At 37.8% G+C, this 18541-nt stretch overlaps 2 protein-coding genes across 2 annotated transcripts in view; one reads left to right on the top strand and one right to left on the bottom strand.

The window, feature by feature from the left end:
• Nucleotides 1-2042, bottom strand: part of LOC107574673 (menin-like) — a 17713-nt gene extending 15671 nt beyond the window's left edge. The window contains exons 1-2 of the mRNA XM_016261111.1: nt 1940-2042; nt 477-592 (exon numbers count right to left, since the gene is read on the bottom strand). Of these exons, the coding sequence (XP_016116597.1) occupies nt 477-592; nt 1940-2042 (219 nt within the window). The remainder of the gene's footprint in view (nt 1-476; nt 593-1939) is intronic.
• Nucleotides 2043-3251: 1209 nt separating this feature from the next.
• LOC107574672 (reticulon-1-like) overlaps nt 3252-18541 on the top strand; it is an 18616-nt gene continuing 3326 nt past the window's right edge. Inside the window, exons 1-7 of the mRNA XM_016261110.1 lie at nt 3252-3307; nt 4904-5004; nt 8187-10970; nt 14960-15167; nt 15963-16101; nt 16438-16507; nt 16663-16709. Coding sequence (XP_016116596.1) covers nt 3252-3307; nt 4904-5004; nt 8187-10970; nt 14960-15167; nt 15963-16101; nt 16438-16507; nt 16663-16709 — 3405 coding nt within the window. The remainder of the gene's footprint in view (nt 3308-4903; nt 5005-8186; nt 10971-14959; nt 15168-15962; nt 16102-16437; nt 16508-16662; nt 16710-18541) is intronic.

The raw sequence follows: 18541 nt of genomic DNA, 5'->3' as shown, positions 1-18541 counted from the left end.
TATATATATATATATATATATATATATATATACACACACACACACACATATGTACGCACACACACGTAATAAATGCAGTTAATTTCGCCCATATTTACACGTTTTCAGTCATTCTTTAGAAATGACTCCCTGTCCTTTGTTCAGTTCCTGTATACTTTTCCATAGTGAAAACAATGCTGCATGGTTTTTGTTGATGGGATGTTGGTTCAGTGCTTTTCAGGTCGTCAGCATATGTGAAGCGCTTCTGGTCTCTTCAGTTTAGCTTCATTAAGGCGTCTGGGAATCTAATAGACTTAGAGCGTGTAGTTAAGACTCATGACGTCACCCTGCTCTGAATTTTCAGCACTCTTTTAAATCATTTGATGCCTTCAAATATTTTTCTTTCTTTTTTTTTTTTGCTTTTGAGCACATGGACTTCAGTTAGTTATCAGAATCTGAATATTGCTGGAGGGATGTAGACATGATGACTGGCTTACAGGCTTACTATCACAGACACCATATGTGAAGGTGACATATTGGACCAGATGGTTACATTTAGCTGCAATGGCCCTCCAAGACACAATCTGAGATGCCTGTATGGGTGTCATTGTCACTGGACAGATCATAACCAACGTTATATATAAGGTAATAAATATAAGGTAATAAATGATGCCATACCTAGCCAAATTTAGTTTTAATCCAAAATTCTAGAATAAATTCAGGTTAAGCTCAATCAATAGAATTTGTAGTTGTGAATTGACCATTATGTTCTTTAATTTGGAAATCTATGAAGCAAGCATGCAATTATTGCTCCATAGGCTTCTTTTGCAAGTGCATTTGTTTAAAAGTCAATGATTTTTTTTTGTGTGAAAATTATGACTATGGGAAGTTGATTCACAAATTACTTATTATTTTTATTGTTTAAAATAGATTTGAGGTAAAAAATGTAAATACATAAGTGAAATTGTATATTTCATGTGTTATTGTTAGTCATTTAGTTTCTTGTTCACTTTTTTGTTGGTTCATTTTGATTGATATTTCAAGTAGTCTTTTAGGTTTATTTAAATTAATGTAACTTAAATTATTATAATTAAAGCTACATGCATATCAATTTTATATATATATATATAGAGAGAGAGAGAGTTATGCATGCAGCTTTAAAAACAATTTATACATGCAATTAACATTTGCATTTTGCAAACTACCATAGTTCGTGTCAACATTCCAAAAGTATTTTGGCAGCCACCTCTAGATGTTTTTGGTAGACCTTAACTTGTATTCAACTCAGAAAAATCTGTTAAAAATATGTCATGCTATATGAGAACAAGAGATCATATTTAAATCAAATTAATCTTCACAGTATATCAATACTGTCTTTTGCTTTGTCAGAAAACTGTCTCTCTCGCCCTCTCTCTTCTGTCTGGGCATGATTCCTAAGGTCAATACAGCTGACTGAGGCAGCACTCTTAAAGATTTAGGTATCATGATTCAGTCCCCTCAGGAATAGAGCTGATATTGCTGGCATGACAGAAATGCCACACAGGCTCTTCCAGAGTCAGAGGCCAATCCAGTCCCACTTTAAGCATTGCCCTGTAACACAAGCCATCTTGGTGCATTTAACCTCTGCCCTTGCAGTAGATGGTATCTAGCTATCAGATCCTTGAATGTTGGATTACTACACCTTATTTCCTTATTAAATGTTTGTCGGCTAAACATGACCAACCAACCGTCATAGGATATCAGAATGTGATGCCATAATTGTACCACTTGGTTACTGCTGTCACAAAAAAAAGAAGCAGATTCTATATGGCTGGCTCATAAGTGGGGGACAAAAACTTCAAGATGACAGAGGGTGTGTGGATTTGTCAGAGTTTTGGAGTCCACATCAATGGTGCCAGGTGTGTCGCTTATAGAATATTGCTGGAGGGATGTAGACATGATGACTGGCTTACAGGCTTACTATCACAGACACCATATGTGAAGGTGACATATTGGACCAGATGGTTACATTTAGCTGCAATGGCCCTCCAAGACACAATCTGAGATGCCTGTATGGGTGCCATTGTCACTGGACAGATCATAACCAACGTTATATATAAGGTAATAAATGATGCCATACCTAGCCAAATTTAGTTTTAATCCAAAATTCTAGAATCAGGTTAAGCTCAATCAATAGAATTTGTAGTTGTGAATTGACCATTATGTTCTTTAATTTGGAAATCTATGAAGCAAGCATGCAATTATTGCTCCATAGGCTTCTTTTGCAAGTGCATTTGTTTACAAGTCAATTATTTTTTTTTGTGTGAAAATTATGACTATGGGAAGTTGATTCACAAATTACTTATTATTTTTATTGTTTAAAATAGATTTGAGGTAAAAATGTAAATACATAAGTGAAATTGTATATTTCATGTGTTATTGTTAGTCACTTTAGTTTCTTGTTCACTTTTTTGTTGGTTCATTTTGATTGATATTTCAAGTAGTCTTTTAGGTTTATTTAAATTAATGTAACTTAAATTATTATAATTAAAGCTACATGCATATCAATTTTATATATATATAGAGAGAGAGAGTTATGCATGCAGCTTTAAAAACAATTTATACATGCAATTAACATTTGCATTTTGCAAACTACCATAGTTCGTGTCAACATTCCAAAAGTATTTTGGCAGCCAGCTCTAGATGTTTTTGGTAGACCTTAACTTGTATTCAACTCAGAAAAATCTGTTAAAAATATGTCATGCTATATGAGAACAAGAGATCATATTTAAATCAAATTAATCTTCACAGTATATCAATACTGTCTTTTGCTTTGTCAGAAAACTGTCTCTCTCGCCCTCTCTCTTCTGTCTGGGCATGATTCCTAAGGTCAATACAGCTGACTGAGGCAGCACTCTTAAAGATTTAGGTATCATGATTCAGTCCCCTCAGGAATAGAGCTGATATTGCTGGCATGACAGAAATGCCACACAGGCTCTTCCAGAGTCAGAGGCCAATCCAGTCCCACTTTAAGCATTGCCCTGTAACACAAGCCATCTTGGTGCATTTAACCTCTGCCCTTGCAGTAGATGGTATCTAGCTATCAGATCCTTGAATGTTGGATTACTACACCTTATTTCCTTATTAAATGTTTGTCGGCTAAACATGACCAACCAACCGTCATAGGATATCAGAATGTGATGCCATAATTGTACCACTTGGTTACTGCTGTCACAAAAAAAAGAAGCAGATTCTATATGGCTGGCTCATAAGTGGGGGACAAAAACTTCAAGATGACAGAGGGTGTGTGGATTTGTCAGAGTTTTGGAGTCCACATCAATGGTGCCAGGTGTGTCGCTTATTAAAAATATTTTGGGTGTGGTTTGGGCAAGGAATGCCGTGAAGCAGGGGTACACTCCTTATTTGTGACCAGTAGAGTTTGCCCTGTTTAAGACTGTTGTGCTACTCGATCAACCTGTTCTCTTTAACTTTCTCACCACTCTCGCTGTTGAGATTCCAGAGTAGATTCATCCAATTTGGTTGACCTAGTGTTGCCTCTACAGTTTGATGATTGACCCAACTGTTGAAAGTGGCTTCTGGATGAATTCAGATATTGTTTGCTTCCAAATCACATGAATTTTTGAAGTGTGGCTGGCTGAAAATGGCTTCCCTTAACAGGTTACATAACGCAGTGGTGCAACATGTGGGTGCTTTGCAGGGTTAAATGTCAGAAAGAATGGGAGGGATCATTGAAAATTCCATGAGAAAGTTCCACCATTTGACTCTTGTAAGTATTGTGCACTATGCAGCTCGATCATCATCGTTTGTACAGTAAAAAGTGCCATTATAGGTAGTTGATGCAAAATATTTTTATGATTGCTTTGTGTATAATAGACATGAAAATAACGTCGTATTAAAATTTATATTAATTTATAAGCAAAAGTGTTTATTTTAGGTACTGTGACACCATTTATTTTGTTCCCACCCCCCTTTTAAATCACTTTTATGGAAGTTTTAACAAACTTAAAATGGTCAATCAAATGTTCAAACTATCAAATATTTAATCATATTCTAAAAATGGATGCTCAAATGATAAATCGAATGCAATTTCATTTCTTCATTTGTAGTAACGAACTATAGCAAAAATATGAAATATAATTTGATATTTGTTTTTCATTAACAATTAATTAAAGCCATATCATAATTAAAGCTATAATTCAGTGCTCATACTATAAAGTTGTGATATGAGCCTTGTCAATTAAGAACAATCAGTGACCATTTTGATGATTTGATTAATTTCTTTTTTTGTATTATTTCTTTTAGTATTTGAACATTTTATTTATCATTTTAATTTTTTCAGGAAAAACTTCCATACACTTTTTTTTTGCCTTCACCAGTGTTACAAATTTATTTTTAGAAGTACAGTATTCTATGTAGTCTTTCAAGTAATATAAGTTGCATGCATAAAAGAATGAGGATTGTTTTTTTTTAAATCGCTTTAGAAAGATTAGATCATCTCACACCATCAGTAATGGTTGATTATCTCATAGATATTTATCTAACTTACTTGAATTGTAGATTAAAAGGGAAAGGTTACCAAAAAGTACAGTTCTGTAATTATTTACTCACTCTTATGTTATTCCAAATCTGTATAACACAAAAGAAGATCTTTTGAAAAATGTCTCTTTTGTCTGTACATTGAAAGTCAATTAGGTCCAGTGTTGTTTGGACATTTTTGTAGTCCGCAGAAGAAAATTGCTCCGGTTTAGAACGATATATAAGGGTGAGAAAATGATGACAGTTTTAATTTTTTGGGCCAACTATTCCTTTAAGTCATGTAACTTGTTGAGGTAAGCGCTTGGATATCTGCTGTCAGCTCAGATACTTGAGATGTAAAAGTTGCTTCGCTGGGCATTTCACTAACAATTTCCCCTTTCAAATGTAGAGTTATAAGAAGGATACTGAGACTTCTCATCTTTCTGTCCTATTTTATTTTTTCAGATTCCTTTTTTTCTTCGCCTGTATCTCTCATTCAGTCTCCTCAAGGCAAGTGTATAGTTCTCTTATGATGCTCGCCTGCTTCTCTACCTTATATCTTTCTCTCCATGCTCCTCTGTCATCTCTGTTCTATTAAGTATGCTATATCCCGCTGGGCTGCTGCTAAGATGCTCTCCATCCCTCTCGCCAGTGACCCTCTCCTCCTCTATACCAGACTAGATGCTCTCAGTAAGGGCTTCTTTTGGAGTTCTTCCTTTTAGGAGTAGGAAATGAAGCAGAGGACACCAAAATAACCTACAAATTGTTTCACGGAAACCAAAAGAATTAGATCCTTATCTCTGAAGCTAGAAGCCAACCATTTTTTGTGGAATATCATCAGAATGTCCTCTCCTTCAATCTGTATGGTCTTGATAGCTCTGTTCTTACCTAAACATTAACAATCAAGCTCATAGTTAGTCTCACACCTGCACGCCACTTAACCGTGTACTGTGCAGTCCAACCACCCTCACTGACCAGTTTTGTAACAAGACCCTTGCTGTTTCTAATGGTGACCCCCCCCCCTTGCAATCATGCACGTTGGAATCCATAATAACAGCCAAGTCCCTCCTGTTTTCAACTGTTTCTGAAATCCTCAAACTTGGATTCACTTCACGAATGCTCTTCAACTGAGGTCATCCAAATTTCTATGGCTGATCTTCTAATGTCTTATTTGATCCAACACGGTCTCTCTACTTGACTCTGTAAATCCAGACTTTTATCAACAGTACCCTGTTATATATGGTTAAAAAATATATGGTAAAAAGTTGAACGTAGCCAGTCCTGGCAATAATTTGTGGCTACCACCTCACATTTAACATTAGTATCCCCTGTCATTTCGTCAGCAACCCACATCTGACAAGGTTCACAGATTAAAAATGGGAAAGATAAGTCCCCACAGATGCTAGAAATTCAATCGGTTCCAGTCTATACCCACTGCAAACATGATTTAGGTCAGCATTACTGTGGGTCCAGCTTAATCCCAAGATTGCCACCTTATTTTAAGATAGCAGAGATGTTCAAGTTCACTTTGTGCAAGAGCAGAATCCTAAAAATGGATCAGGTTGGTGTCCCTAAGGATTCTTGTCCTTGATGTCCCCCCTCCCCTACAACAAACCGTGTTTGGAGCTACACCCCCAACACCGCACTGGTCCTGAAGGTAGAGCGCCACTGGGGAGGGATCTAGCAAAAGGACACTGCTCTGGGTTGCATCCCCATGACTGCTGCGGCTGACTCTTCACCTGCTTTTTCCATGCATTTTGCATGTTGTCTTTTACCACAGAGTAAGAGGAAATCCAAAGGTTTCAGTCTTCCCCCCCCCCCCCCCCCCCCCACAACAAGCCGTGTTTGGAGCTACACCCCCAACACCACACTGGTCCTGAAGGTAGAGCGCCACTGGGGAGGGATCTAGCAAAAGGACACTGCTCTGGGTTGCATCCCCATGACTGCTGCGGCTGACTCTTCACCTGCTTTTTCCATGCATTTTGCATGTTGTCTTTTACCACAGAGTAAGAGGAAATCCAAAGGTTTCAGTCTTTTTGTTTGTGTTTGTTTGTTCTTTTGTTTTTTTTTGTCTATTTACTTTCAGGATTTTGATCATTGTAGCATTTATGTATAAAGCATTAGCATAAAGTAGATTTTGAGTAAATCCCTCACACTGTGTTGAAGTCTTCTGATATCATAGGTATCCCTTGAATGTTTAAAATGTCATTACCTTGAAGACATTTATTTCAGTTGATAATGTCTGCTATTTAAAACTTTTGTTTAAATACTTTGTTGATTATGTAAAATATTTAGCTTTTTTCTTTCATAAAGATTGCCAACCAAAGTGTTTTGATCTCTGCAATCTGGTCTGAATAACTTTATTTAAATGACTCATCATAATAGTGTTGCTTAGTTTGCACAATGAGTACTTAACCATGCAAGAATCTTTAAAATAAAAAGTGTTAGTTGAAACTGTGTTGAGCAATAACATGTAAACTGACATGTAACGTACAATAAATTGCATTTTGTCTATATTATATTCCTACAAATTAAATCTATTTTCAGAAGGCTTTACTCTGACTGGGTAGGCCCTATAATCACAATATGGAGATAATACTAGTTCCTGTCAGTTGGAGTGCAACTAGCAGAAATGTAGCCTACAACATGCAAATTCAAAGATTATATCTTACAGTAAAACCAGTAAATGGCAGGTTTGGAAAGGGACAAAATGATCAGGATGTTAGAATGTGGTAGTGACGGTGTGTCATGTTACAGAGGTACCTGTAGTCCCTCTAGAACCTGTTTTATCACCCTATCTGAGAGTCAGGAGAAATTATTGAACTAAAATATATTGCTTAGCATATGTGACACAAACATTGTATTCAGATGTGCCTTGTTACCTGCCTACCTCCACATAGTCAAGTGCCTGTGAAGGCAGAATTTGTCAGCTTTCTTACACAGCCATTGTGTTGCATGGTAAAGTGGTCAGAATTTCCTTTTTCAACATGTGTCCAGCATTCATTTTGCTGTATTCCCTGTGCTCTTATAATTCTGGCCTCATTGTGTCATCTACACAATAATGTGATTTCTTTATCATCTCCCTTTTTTTAGATGGTTTGATAGTTGAGGCATGGTTTAGACAGCCCTTTAGTCAAAGCCACAATAACAGTGCTTTAATCATTTAACAAATTAATTTTTTTAGTAATTTTACTGAGGGTATTCAGTACTACTTCTGTTTGTTTGTCTGTTTTAATTGTTTCTTTGTTTTGGGGGGTGTTTGATTATGGATGTCATCTGAAGTAAACAGTTCCATTCAGAGGCACCATTCAGAGGCACTGTGTGTGTCATTGAGATTCTTCAATGGTATCAGCACATTGTCAAGCTGGCATGCAGACATCAAACTCCACCCATTAATATGTGGAACCATGCAATGTGTGCATGATTGCTTTAGCTTCAGTTAAATGGATGCAAGCAAATTAAGCATCTTGGGAGTGCTCCATAAAGTTCCAATGTAGCTGCTGATTGCTAAAGTTGGTGGGATCTTTGGCTTTAAAATTTTAATGATCTTAATTTGTTTAAGACAAACCTATACGAACCTGAGCTTTAGCATGTTCCCCTGCTTTAGCAAATCGGAGTTAAGGTAAAGTATGCCTTGATCTTTATTTCCAACCCTCCTTTTCCTCCTCTTTCCTGCTGCATGATGGATGCAGACAAAAGAGTGGTACTGGGCTCTGACAAACCTTCAGAGAATTTGGCCACATCTCTTCGCTTTTCTTCTCAGTCAAGTTCCTTTTCACCAGTTGCTTATGGAAGTGACTCTTCAGGATCACCTGGTGACAACATAGATCATACCATCAAAGAGAAACGGGAGCTTTTTGATTCATCTTTTGGCTCTCAAAAGCAGGACTCCCCTATAAAGGCATCCCCAGTGTCTGAGAGAATCAAAGCACTAGAAGCTTTAGCTGCAAAGCAGAATGATTTTGAAAGAAGTGATGGGGGGTTTCCACATTTTAAAGAGCGTCACTATGAGAAGTCCCCTATTGAATCACATGAAATTTCCTCCCGCTTGTCCTTCCAGAAAAGGACATTATCAAATGAGCAGGAATCTTCAGAATTACCCTTTCAGAAAAGGAAAATGTCAAGTGAGCAGGAATCTTCAGAATCACCCTTTCAGAAAAGGACCATGGCTAATGAGCAGGAATCTCCAGAATCACCCTTTCAGAGAAGGACTGTGTCAAATGAGCAGGAATCTCCAGAATCACCCTTTGAAGTGCTTGGAGAGGAAAGGCATGGAAGTGACTTTGAGGACACCGCTGACTGGATGAGAGCTCACTTACCTCCAGCACCAGATTTCAACATTGAAGATCCTGATCTTGATGAGGGAAATTATTCTCCTGTGGTGCAAGAGAGCCCATCCAAAGTGATGATACCAAACAGTGTTGATACAGCAGAGGTTCCAGAACCTTTTGCAGGAGTTCCTGATCAGTTTATGGACAGTCCTGTCAAAGTGGCAGATGACATCAATCATTCAAAGGATGATGACAACAAGCAATCAAAACAGAGTGTTGAGGAAGATTCTGAATTTGACCTGAACTTTTTACCAACAGCCTATATGTGGGACAAACAAGAGAAAGCTGATATAGGCACTCAAGGCTATCAGATATTCCCTGACAATCAAGAGCTTCCTTCCTCTCCTGCTCCTCCTGCAGATTTTGAGTCTCCATCACCCGTTGTGTCCCAACAGATGGAGCCTAGTTCTGCACAACATTCCAATATTTCGAAGGGAAACTTGGAGCCTGCTGAAATCCAAGAGATAGACAGCTCTGGGGAGTCAGATGATACAGTGATTGAGGAAACCATTAGCATCCCAACAGTGGGAAATAATGGCCTTGGCACCAAAACCCACAAGGAAGAGGAGACCATTCCAAACAATGAAAAACAGCTAATTCAAGTACCTATTATTAACGTTATTGAAACCGAGGAACAAGTTTTAAGTGATGATGAAGAACCACTTGAGGTGGAAGGAGAGGTGGAGGATGAAGAGTGTCAGATATTGCAAGGTGAAGGCAAAAAATCATCCGAACAACACGACTCAGAGGTTCCAGAAAAAGTATCTGTGGAAACTCTACATGATGAGCGTAAACCTGACCATGGCATTTCCTCTCAGACAAATCAAACCAGCTCTGATGCTGAGCACTCTCCTGAACACAAGGTGATTGAAGATGATTATGAAAGTGGCATTTTTATCCAGTCCTCTCCAGACTCCGGAGGCCTAAATTCAGAGGACTCTCAAGAGCTTATGTCTCAGAATTTAGTGTCCTTTGAACCCCTTAAAGAGTCATCCCTTGATAAAGACCTTGACAAGACCGCAGAAATACTTTCTGATCTTCCCCCTGACATCAGTTCCCCCTCAAATGAGCCCAGTGATGTAGAGACTTACCTGGATCATTACGCCAGTGAAGAGCTTGCTTTAAAAGACCAACTGGATTCGTCTTATTTTAAGGAGATTAAAGGTGAGAAAATAGAACTTTTAAAGACGAGCTGTCTTCCAGATAATCGAAATACAAATGTTCAAGAATCCTTTGAACATATTACTGATGATTTCAACGAGACACTCAACGAATACAGGCTAGGCTATGAATCTGTGCCTGAGCCTTCCCTATCTGACCTTTCATCTTATATTCCTGATGATATTGAGACTACTCTCCTTCAAAACAAAATGCCAAGTGTTGATTCAGAAGATCAAATGTCAGCAGTAGAAATCAAGGATTCAACCTTGCAGGAACAGGAGGAGTTGCCAGTCCAGTCCATTGATCAACAACCACCAGTTCAAGAGAAATCACCTGCACCATTTCCCTCTTTTCACAATGAGCAGTCTAGCAAAATCATTGACGATATGTCTGGCCCTATGGCAAATGAGGTTACTGAGGGATCAGTGATAACTAAGTCTGAACCTCGAGTTGTGACCACCAAAGATCTTTTAGATAGACCAGATTCGCCAGAGACCCTGAGTGATACAGAGACGTTTGAAGCAGAATGTTCAGTAACCGCAGCGACTGACAGCTTTGTGGAGTTCATGAGGGAGTGTCTTAAGTCACGGCAGGATGAAGAACCTGAAGTCCTCAGTCCTGGACTCAAAACTATAGACCAGAATCCCAAATCTGATGCTTCTGCTTCCACTCAATCCTCCCCAGCAATGATTATAGACTTGGAGCAGGAGCGCCTCACAATTTCGGCTTTGAAAGAGCTCGGAAGCAGCCAAGAGGAGGAAGACATGAATATTCCCACCATGAAGACTGTCCTAAAGCCTGATAAAGCTCCACTTCCTACACCTAGTGCTGAGGCCTCAGTCACCTCATCTTCTCTCACTCCTCAAAGCGAGTACCAGCCTGATGCCTTACTTCCCAAAGAGGTAGAGGCAATCGACATTTGGGTAGCAGAGGCCTACCACCTTGCAGAGCATGTCTTGACAGCAATACTAACCCACCTTACAGGTAACATGTCTTTCTTCTGGGCAAGCAGCCTGCTAACCCTGCACGCATAGTACTGTACGCCCAGACACTAGACCTTACTTACCTCTTTTACTTTATAATTCAACTTTAATTTACTCAACTCTAACCTATAAGAATGCTTCTGAAACTATGGCAATAAGTAACATTTAATAGCCTTTTGGAGATTATAAATGGCTTGTTTGTTGTGAGGCAATATTTAATTGTGATTTAAAAATATATATATTAGTTAAGACCAGTCATATCGTTAAATGTACTGACTTGTATTTTTTCAGACATGTATCATGACCTTAAAAACATGATGGTACAATATTAAAAGTGCTAAGTATAAACATTCCTGCAGGGTGGCTACATGCACAGCCCTTGAGGTCGGGTCACACAGTTTATATCTTGTCTCAGGTTTCATCTTTTTATGTAACCTTCAGGAAGGCCGTCGGGAATGAAGTCAGGGTGAATGTGTCCTTTAACAGGAGTAGCATTTTCTTCCATTTGGCAGTTAGTAGGCTATTGTTATGTGTATACTCATCTGGTGTGACACGAGAGAAAGTGATGCAGAATAATCGGTTTTGTGCAATAATTTCCACTTAAAGGGAGAAATGATTGGCCTTTACCATAAGGACAATGGTATTACAAAAGCAGTTTGATTAAATGAACTAAATTTAAGAAGTTTCAGTTTTACCTGAAAGATAAAGCTGTAATTAAAACTGCATTCTAATAGACTGTCAAAATATGAATTTAAGCATATATATTCCCTCCTTTGGTTTTGCTGACATGAAATGCGAATTTATCACATATGGCCCAGTAGAACACAGTTGTTTCACAAATATGCTGAAGGAAAGGTCCAACGCCTGACTCATCTAAAGCACATACTTTTCCTGCATGCCTTCAGTTACCATGAATGACTCTGTTATAGGGCTGTGCAATTAATCGCATGCGATTGTCATGCGCATCTCGTCAGTAAAGCCGGTTCCGTGATTAGTAGTAAATGCCGCTCCATCTGAAAGCAGGTGATGGACATTTACTACTAATCACGGAACCGGCTTTACTGACGAGATGCGCATGACAATCGCATGCGATTAATTACACAGCCCTACTCTGTTATGATGTTTATATTTATGCTCTTATCAGGTTTCTGTTAAGGCTACATGATTAACAACACAATTCATTTCTAAAATAATAAGAATATATTATAATATTTTTTGTTTGTAGAACCTGAATGTTTTTTTTTAATTATTTTATTTATTGTAGGATACATATCCAAAACAAGCTGAGAATGTTTTTCTCAATTATTTTTAATGCTGATGTTTGAGCCTACGAAGACTCCCATTGTGATCAACAAAGTTAATGGAATAAATTTGCTTTTCACTGAGTTATTCACAGATAATTTTATAATTGTGCAGCCACAATTTCGCTATTAAAGAGTAATAGATACTTTATATACTTAATAGATATTTACTAAAAAGACGATGAACACTAACATTTTTTTAATACTTTACTATGTGTATCAATTTGTTAACATTAGTTAATGCATGAGGTATCGTATACAACTGTTTGTTTTACCTAATTTATTAATACAGGTTAATGGTAATTTATGAATATACTATATTGCTATAAATATATTCTTTTGTTGTTAATTCATGTATTAGTATGTGTGTGTATATATGTATATGTATAATATATATATATATATATATATAGAAATTCACTAACAAATGCTGTAAATGTAACTGATGTTTATGAATTTAACCTTCCTGTAAAGTGTTACCAATTCATATAGACAGTAATTCATTTCTTGTGCCAGTTTTCAGATATATTTGTAATAGAGTAAGTGGGTTATTTAACCGTTATCTCACTTTTCAGTCTCTACTTGAGTTGTTTGGGTGAGATTTTTGCAACTTGGTATTTCAGCTGTCAATCACCTAAATACAGCTGACTGAGAGCTTTCCAGTGGTGTGAGTTTTTTTTAATGGGTGCGGCGGTTTCCTGATGGGTTTGTCAGAGCTGTAGATAATAGCGTGTGGTTGTGTGAACTGTAGCATAGGTTTGGCTAATCACTGTACTCAATTATGTATTTATATGTATATGAAACTACAAATAAATATTCAGATTAGGCATTAGAAGTCTGCCATGTAAAATGTAGCAGTTTAATTTCACTTGAGACTTTAAAAGGATGAGAAGCAAGTGCAAACATTTTAAGCACACTGAAACAGACCATAGTGTATAAATATGGCCAATAGCCTTTAAATAACTGACCTCATTAGGTTTTCATTGCATGAAAATTGGCTCACACCGTTTGTTTCTGAACAGACAAATGAGCACTCACTGTGATAAGGAAAAACTGGAATTTTTAGCTGAAATGTTTGTACTTTGGTGGGATGGGTGATTTCATGCATGACTCTTAAATGATTCATATACACGTTTCGCACAGTTGCATTAGATGGTGTATGTGTACCTTTAAGAGTCGAGCTGTGCAAGAACTAAAAGAGGCCACTGCGGCTCAGCAGCCACTGGGACATGCTGTTGTATCTGGGTCCACTAACGCCAGCGAGGGAGGGAGGAAATGATAACGAATAACTGTTCTCAGCCGAGGCTGCCTCCCTGTGGGCACTAGCAAAGCATGCTGGGAGGGACTCAGACCCCTGCAGTGAGCAAGAAGGAAACCCCTCACATGCACTGAGTGTTTTAGCCCCCGAGCTGTGAGTGGACAAAAACAATGGTGCTCTGAATCATTTGTCACACATCATTGTGCTGTAGTTATGTCACACTGACTGTTGTCGTAAACAATCTTTTTTCCCTCTGGGTGCTCAAGAACAGTTATTCTTGTTTTTCACTTTTTACCCGCTTCCTCTCTCAAATCATTGCCTTCAGCTGACCTGAGCTCATTAGAGTTTTTCATTAAATAAATGCAGCCTTGGTGAGACTTCTTTCAAAAACATTGTTTTTGAAAGAATTATAAAAATACTACCAAACCCAAATTTTTGAACTACCTGTTATTTAACGTAATTTTAACCTAGCATGAAAAGTAGAGTTTGGTCCACGTATCTCCCTCCTACCCCTAATTTAATTATTTATTTATTTATTTTGGCCTGTCCCACCTTAGTGATCTTGACTTTGGCTGTCTTCAGTAATTAAAATCATACAAAAATGTAATTTTATATGGCGTATTGAACAGATATTTAGCAGTCAGTGCATTTCAGAATTTAAACGTTATCTGAAAACTTGAGGGGAAAAGCTGACCATGTATTGGATGAAGTGAATGCATGAATGCATTTACGGTCTCCTGGAGTGTGAAAGTCATATCTGTGCTTGAGGTGATGTATTAAAGCTGACAGACCAAACATAGTAACAGTGGAAGACATGGTTGTGTTTTCAACCAGCCAGCGCTTGCACGTGTAAGGTCTTGTGTTACAGGACCCATCCTCCCACATGCCCAAGTAGGAATTCCTCCCCTAGGAAGGCTGTGTTTTGAAAACACTGAGTCTTTGCCAGGAAAATATATATATGGGTGTAATTTCCTGTTCTTTTAGGGTACAAAATTGTGCACCCTCTTTATGAAGCTTGATGTCTTTAATACCACCATCTTCCACCATAGACCGTTTATGTGTCCGTGATTTCCTGAGAAATGGAAACGCACGCAGAGCCGAACCCCCTCAAGGCATCGCTCCATGTGGAGAATGCCTTTTATGTAAGGCTTCTTTAAAAGGTTCCTTTCACGCCGCATGACCAACCACTCAAAAACTGAATTACGTAACTGCAGCTGTATGGAAAATATGAGCTCTGTATTGTTTATGACAGAACTAATGATTGTACAGTTCAGGTGCAAAAAGAGACCTATTTTTACAGCTGCACGCTCAGGATTTAAAGTGTTTTGCACCAGTTTAACAATCGATATCATTAATTTTGTCACTATATCCTGTATTGTTCATCAAAACACACCACACACATGATTTTCACATACTCTCTCTGTCATGCAGTGATTGACCTGGTGCACTGGCGGGACCCTAAGAAGTCAGGCGTGGTGTTTGGCGTGTCGCTGCTGCTGCTGCTTTCTCTGGCAGCATTTAGCGTGATCAGCGTGGTCTCCTACCTGCTGCTGGCCCTGCTCTGTGTCACCATCTCTTTCCGCATCTACAAGTCTGTCATCCAGGCTGTGCAGAAGTCCAACGACGGACACCCCTTCAAGTAAGAGTCATTTTTTGGCCTGCTTGTCTGTGTCATATCAATGGATGTATACTAAAATTTCGGCAATCGAAAATATTCAGCATCAAATGAACTTTCAGTTTTGGACGGAATTGTGATGTTTACTTAATTTTAAATTTCTCAGATTGGCACGTTTTGATTTTTTTTTTTTTTTTTCTGTTTTTACATGTTCTCTTCATGATTTAATGCATGTTTGAATAAATCTGCCATGAAGATAATATTTTGTTACAGTCACTGTTTACATGTTTATATTTCAACAATGAATTGGAGCATATACATAATTAATTAAAGTTGCTAATAAAAACGGCATTGTGTGCAATTTAAATGTTTATATGCAGCTCAGTTTTTATTTGAGTGTTGATTTATTAAATGTGATTTAATTAATTGACTGTTAAACTTTTTCTTTTGAGTTTTTAATTGAATTAACTAAACTTTAATTTCAGTAAAAAAATGTGGTGCTTCACTCTATATATCTTACTTAATATTATCTTATTATTAATATAATGTTTATTTATTGTAATGAAAATATAATTCATATATTTAATAATTAATTGTTATTATAATTTGCTGTCGGTGCATATTAAGCTGGGTTAGGAGAAAGTATTTTAACCAAAAACTTCACCTTTACACTTCACCTTTAACATTATAGGTCCATTTGGCACTTTAATGTTAGTCTCTGTGTTAGTAAGTGCTGTTTTGAGGGCAGTGGTGCTCAGAGGTGTGTGGGTATGTGGTAGAGCAGGGCTAATTGGGTTGGCCCATGTGCCTTTGTGACAGGGCTCTGATGGAGAAAGATGTCACTGTGCCCCCCGAGACCTTCCGCAAGCACGTGGACGTCTGTCTCACCCACGTCAACCATGTGCTCAAGCAGATGAGCCGCCTCTTTCTGGTCGAGGATCTGGTTGATTCCCTCAAGGTCAGGACCAGCAATTATAAATGCTGTGATTTAAAGTGATAGTTCACCCAAACATTCTTTCAGAATTTATTCACTTATATGTTGTTCAAAACATTTATGACATTCTTCTGTATACAAAAACTGGATATTTTAAAGTACACACAGGTCCTTTGCATACAACGGGTTTATAGTGACTTTTAAGCTCCAAAAATGACAAAAGGCAACAAGGAGCATTTATTTCTTCCTGTATTAGCTGTAAGATTTTTATTTAAACATTGCAGTCACTTCAAAATTCATTAAAATAATTGTGGTCTTAGGCTTTCTGTTCTTTTGTCCCACATTACCTTCTGATTTCAGCTGGCAGTGGTTATGTGGCTGCTGACATATGTTGGAGCAGTCTTCAATGGCATCACTATCCTCATCCTCGGTAGGCCGAATGTGCATCATCACACTTTATTTTTATTTTTTTTGAGGGGAACAAAATTGCTTCGTGTTTAGTTATAGGCTGGCCAATTGAGAGTGAATCTACATAGAGTTTTAGAATGGTTGTAATGACCTCACACTGAATGCTTTCTTTTTCAGCTGACATCCTGCTCTTCAGTGTACCGCCCATCTATGAGAAAAACAAGGTTAGAGTTATATCTTTTAGTTGCAAATCATGCATTGTGTGTTTCAAAAAAGCATTTATTGTGGAGGTCCAAATAAGAGATTATATAACAATAACATCAATAATAATAATAAATATAGCTGCAAGCAGCAATTAAGGGGCCAAGCACTACAGAAGAAAGCAAGGCAGCAAGCATCAGACCAACTGCAGCAATGAGTAATTGAAGCCATTTTAAGATGATTTTTGTCAAAATGGCTGAAAAATCATAAATACAACCAATAGTAAAATGATCTAATGGGTTATTACTTTTGACCAATTGGTGGCGCTGTTATCAAATCGATGTGGTGTGTGACAATGGCACACACAAAGTTTGGTGTCAATATGTCAAAGCTTTGCAGAGATACAGCATCAGTCATTTTGGCATCATGCCTCAACTTTATTGCAGCGCTATACAAAAACGATTTCGTCTATCGACACAAAATTCATAACTTTGCCAAACTGTCTAGGAGTTCGAAAAATTATCATTTTGACCAGTAGGTGGCGCCGTTACCAAATTGATGTGGCGTGGTCAGTGTGAAGTGACAATGGCACATACAAAATTTATTGTCAATATGTCAAAGCTTTTCAGAGATACAGCCTCAGATGCAGTTTGGCATCATTCCAGCAAATTCGTTAATGTGTTAAACGATAACTGTTTCATATATATCGACACGAAATCCATAACTTTTCGATAGGGGTGCTCCGATTGATCGGCTGCCGATCATTATCGGCCGATAATCACGTTGGGATGATTGATCGGCGGTCTCTAAAAGGCCGATCTCAAGCTGATGACGCTGCCGTGAGAGGTTTGGCACCACATGCAGCGGCACCGTCTCAGTCTCTGTCCGGCGCGGGTGAAATAATTATAATGCTGAAGGTGAGGTTTTTTCAGCGTTCATGTTAACGGATTAAAGCATTCACACTGCACACGGCAGTGCGTTCAGGAGCGGTGCGTCTGCAGCAGTGCAGAGATCGTTTCTGCACCGAGTCTATTTTTGCTGTGATACACGCGCTGAATTAAAGTGATAGCACATTGTTTGCAGTACATATGAAAACGAAAATGTAGCAATTGCACCATAAATGCATATAATTAAAGTATACTGTCTTTCACAGTCAACACATATGGCTTGTTGGAAAAGTGCACTTTTTTTGATAAAGAAGGCAATAATAGATGGTAGGGTAGAGGTAGGAAAACAAAGTTCTTTATGAACCGCAGAATTGCTTGTAATAAAGTTTTCAATGCGAAAGGCAGTAGAGCTCACTATTTCTGTCAATGGTAAGTTTGTGATAACGTAAGAAAAGTAGTTTAAATGTTTTGCCACTTGCTTGAGCAACTTAATATATAAATCTAGAATTAAATGCAAAAGTAAAAAGCATTGAATGATGTGTTGCTTATATATATTGTGTTTAAACATGTCTGTGAAAGATTGTATTACTGTACTGTGGAAAAAAATAATTGCAATGCTGAAAAAGCATTTTCATTGACAATGTTTGGATTTGAAATCAAAATAATGGATAAATGTTGTGTTTGTGGTAAACAGCCACGGATCAGTAGCAGACTCCTGTGTGAAAGCTGCTTCCCCTCTCACAAGAGTCACCTAAGAGGGGAATTTCCCCCGTTTTCAAAAATTAAATTCAGGCCCTGAATAAATATCTAAAAATCCTGATTGAAGTATCACTATAAATAGTTATAAATTATGAAAAGAAGGCTTAAAAAATCCTGATCGGAGCACCCCTACTTTTCGAGTGAAAATCAGACCAACGGTTTCGTTACAATAGGCTAATTTAATCAAAAGTTAACATTTTTGGAAATTT

Source organism: Sinocyclocheilus grahami, unplaced genomic scaffold (genome assembly GCF_001515645.1).
Source record: "Sinocyclocheilus grahami isolate Dianchi unplaced genomic scaffold, SAMN03320097.WGS_v1.1 scaffold2305.1, whole genome shotgun sequence".
NCBI lineage: Eukaryota > Metazoa > Chordata > Actinopteri > Cypriniformes > Cyprinidae > Sinocyclocheilus > Sinocyclocheilus grahami.
Note: the sequence above shows the minus strand (reverse complement) of the source record. Positions and strands in the feature narration are given on the sequence as shown.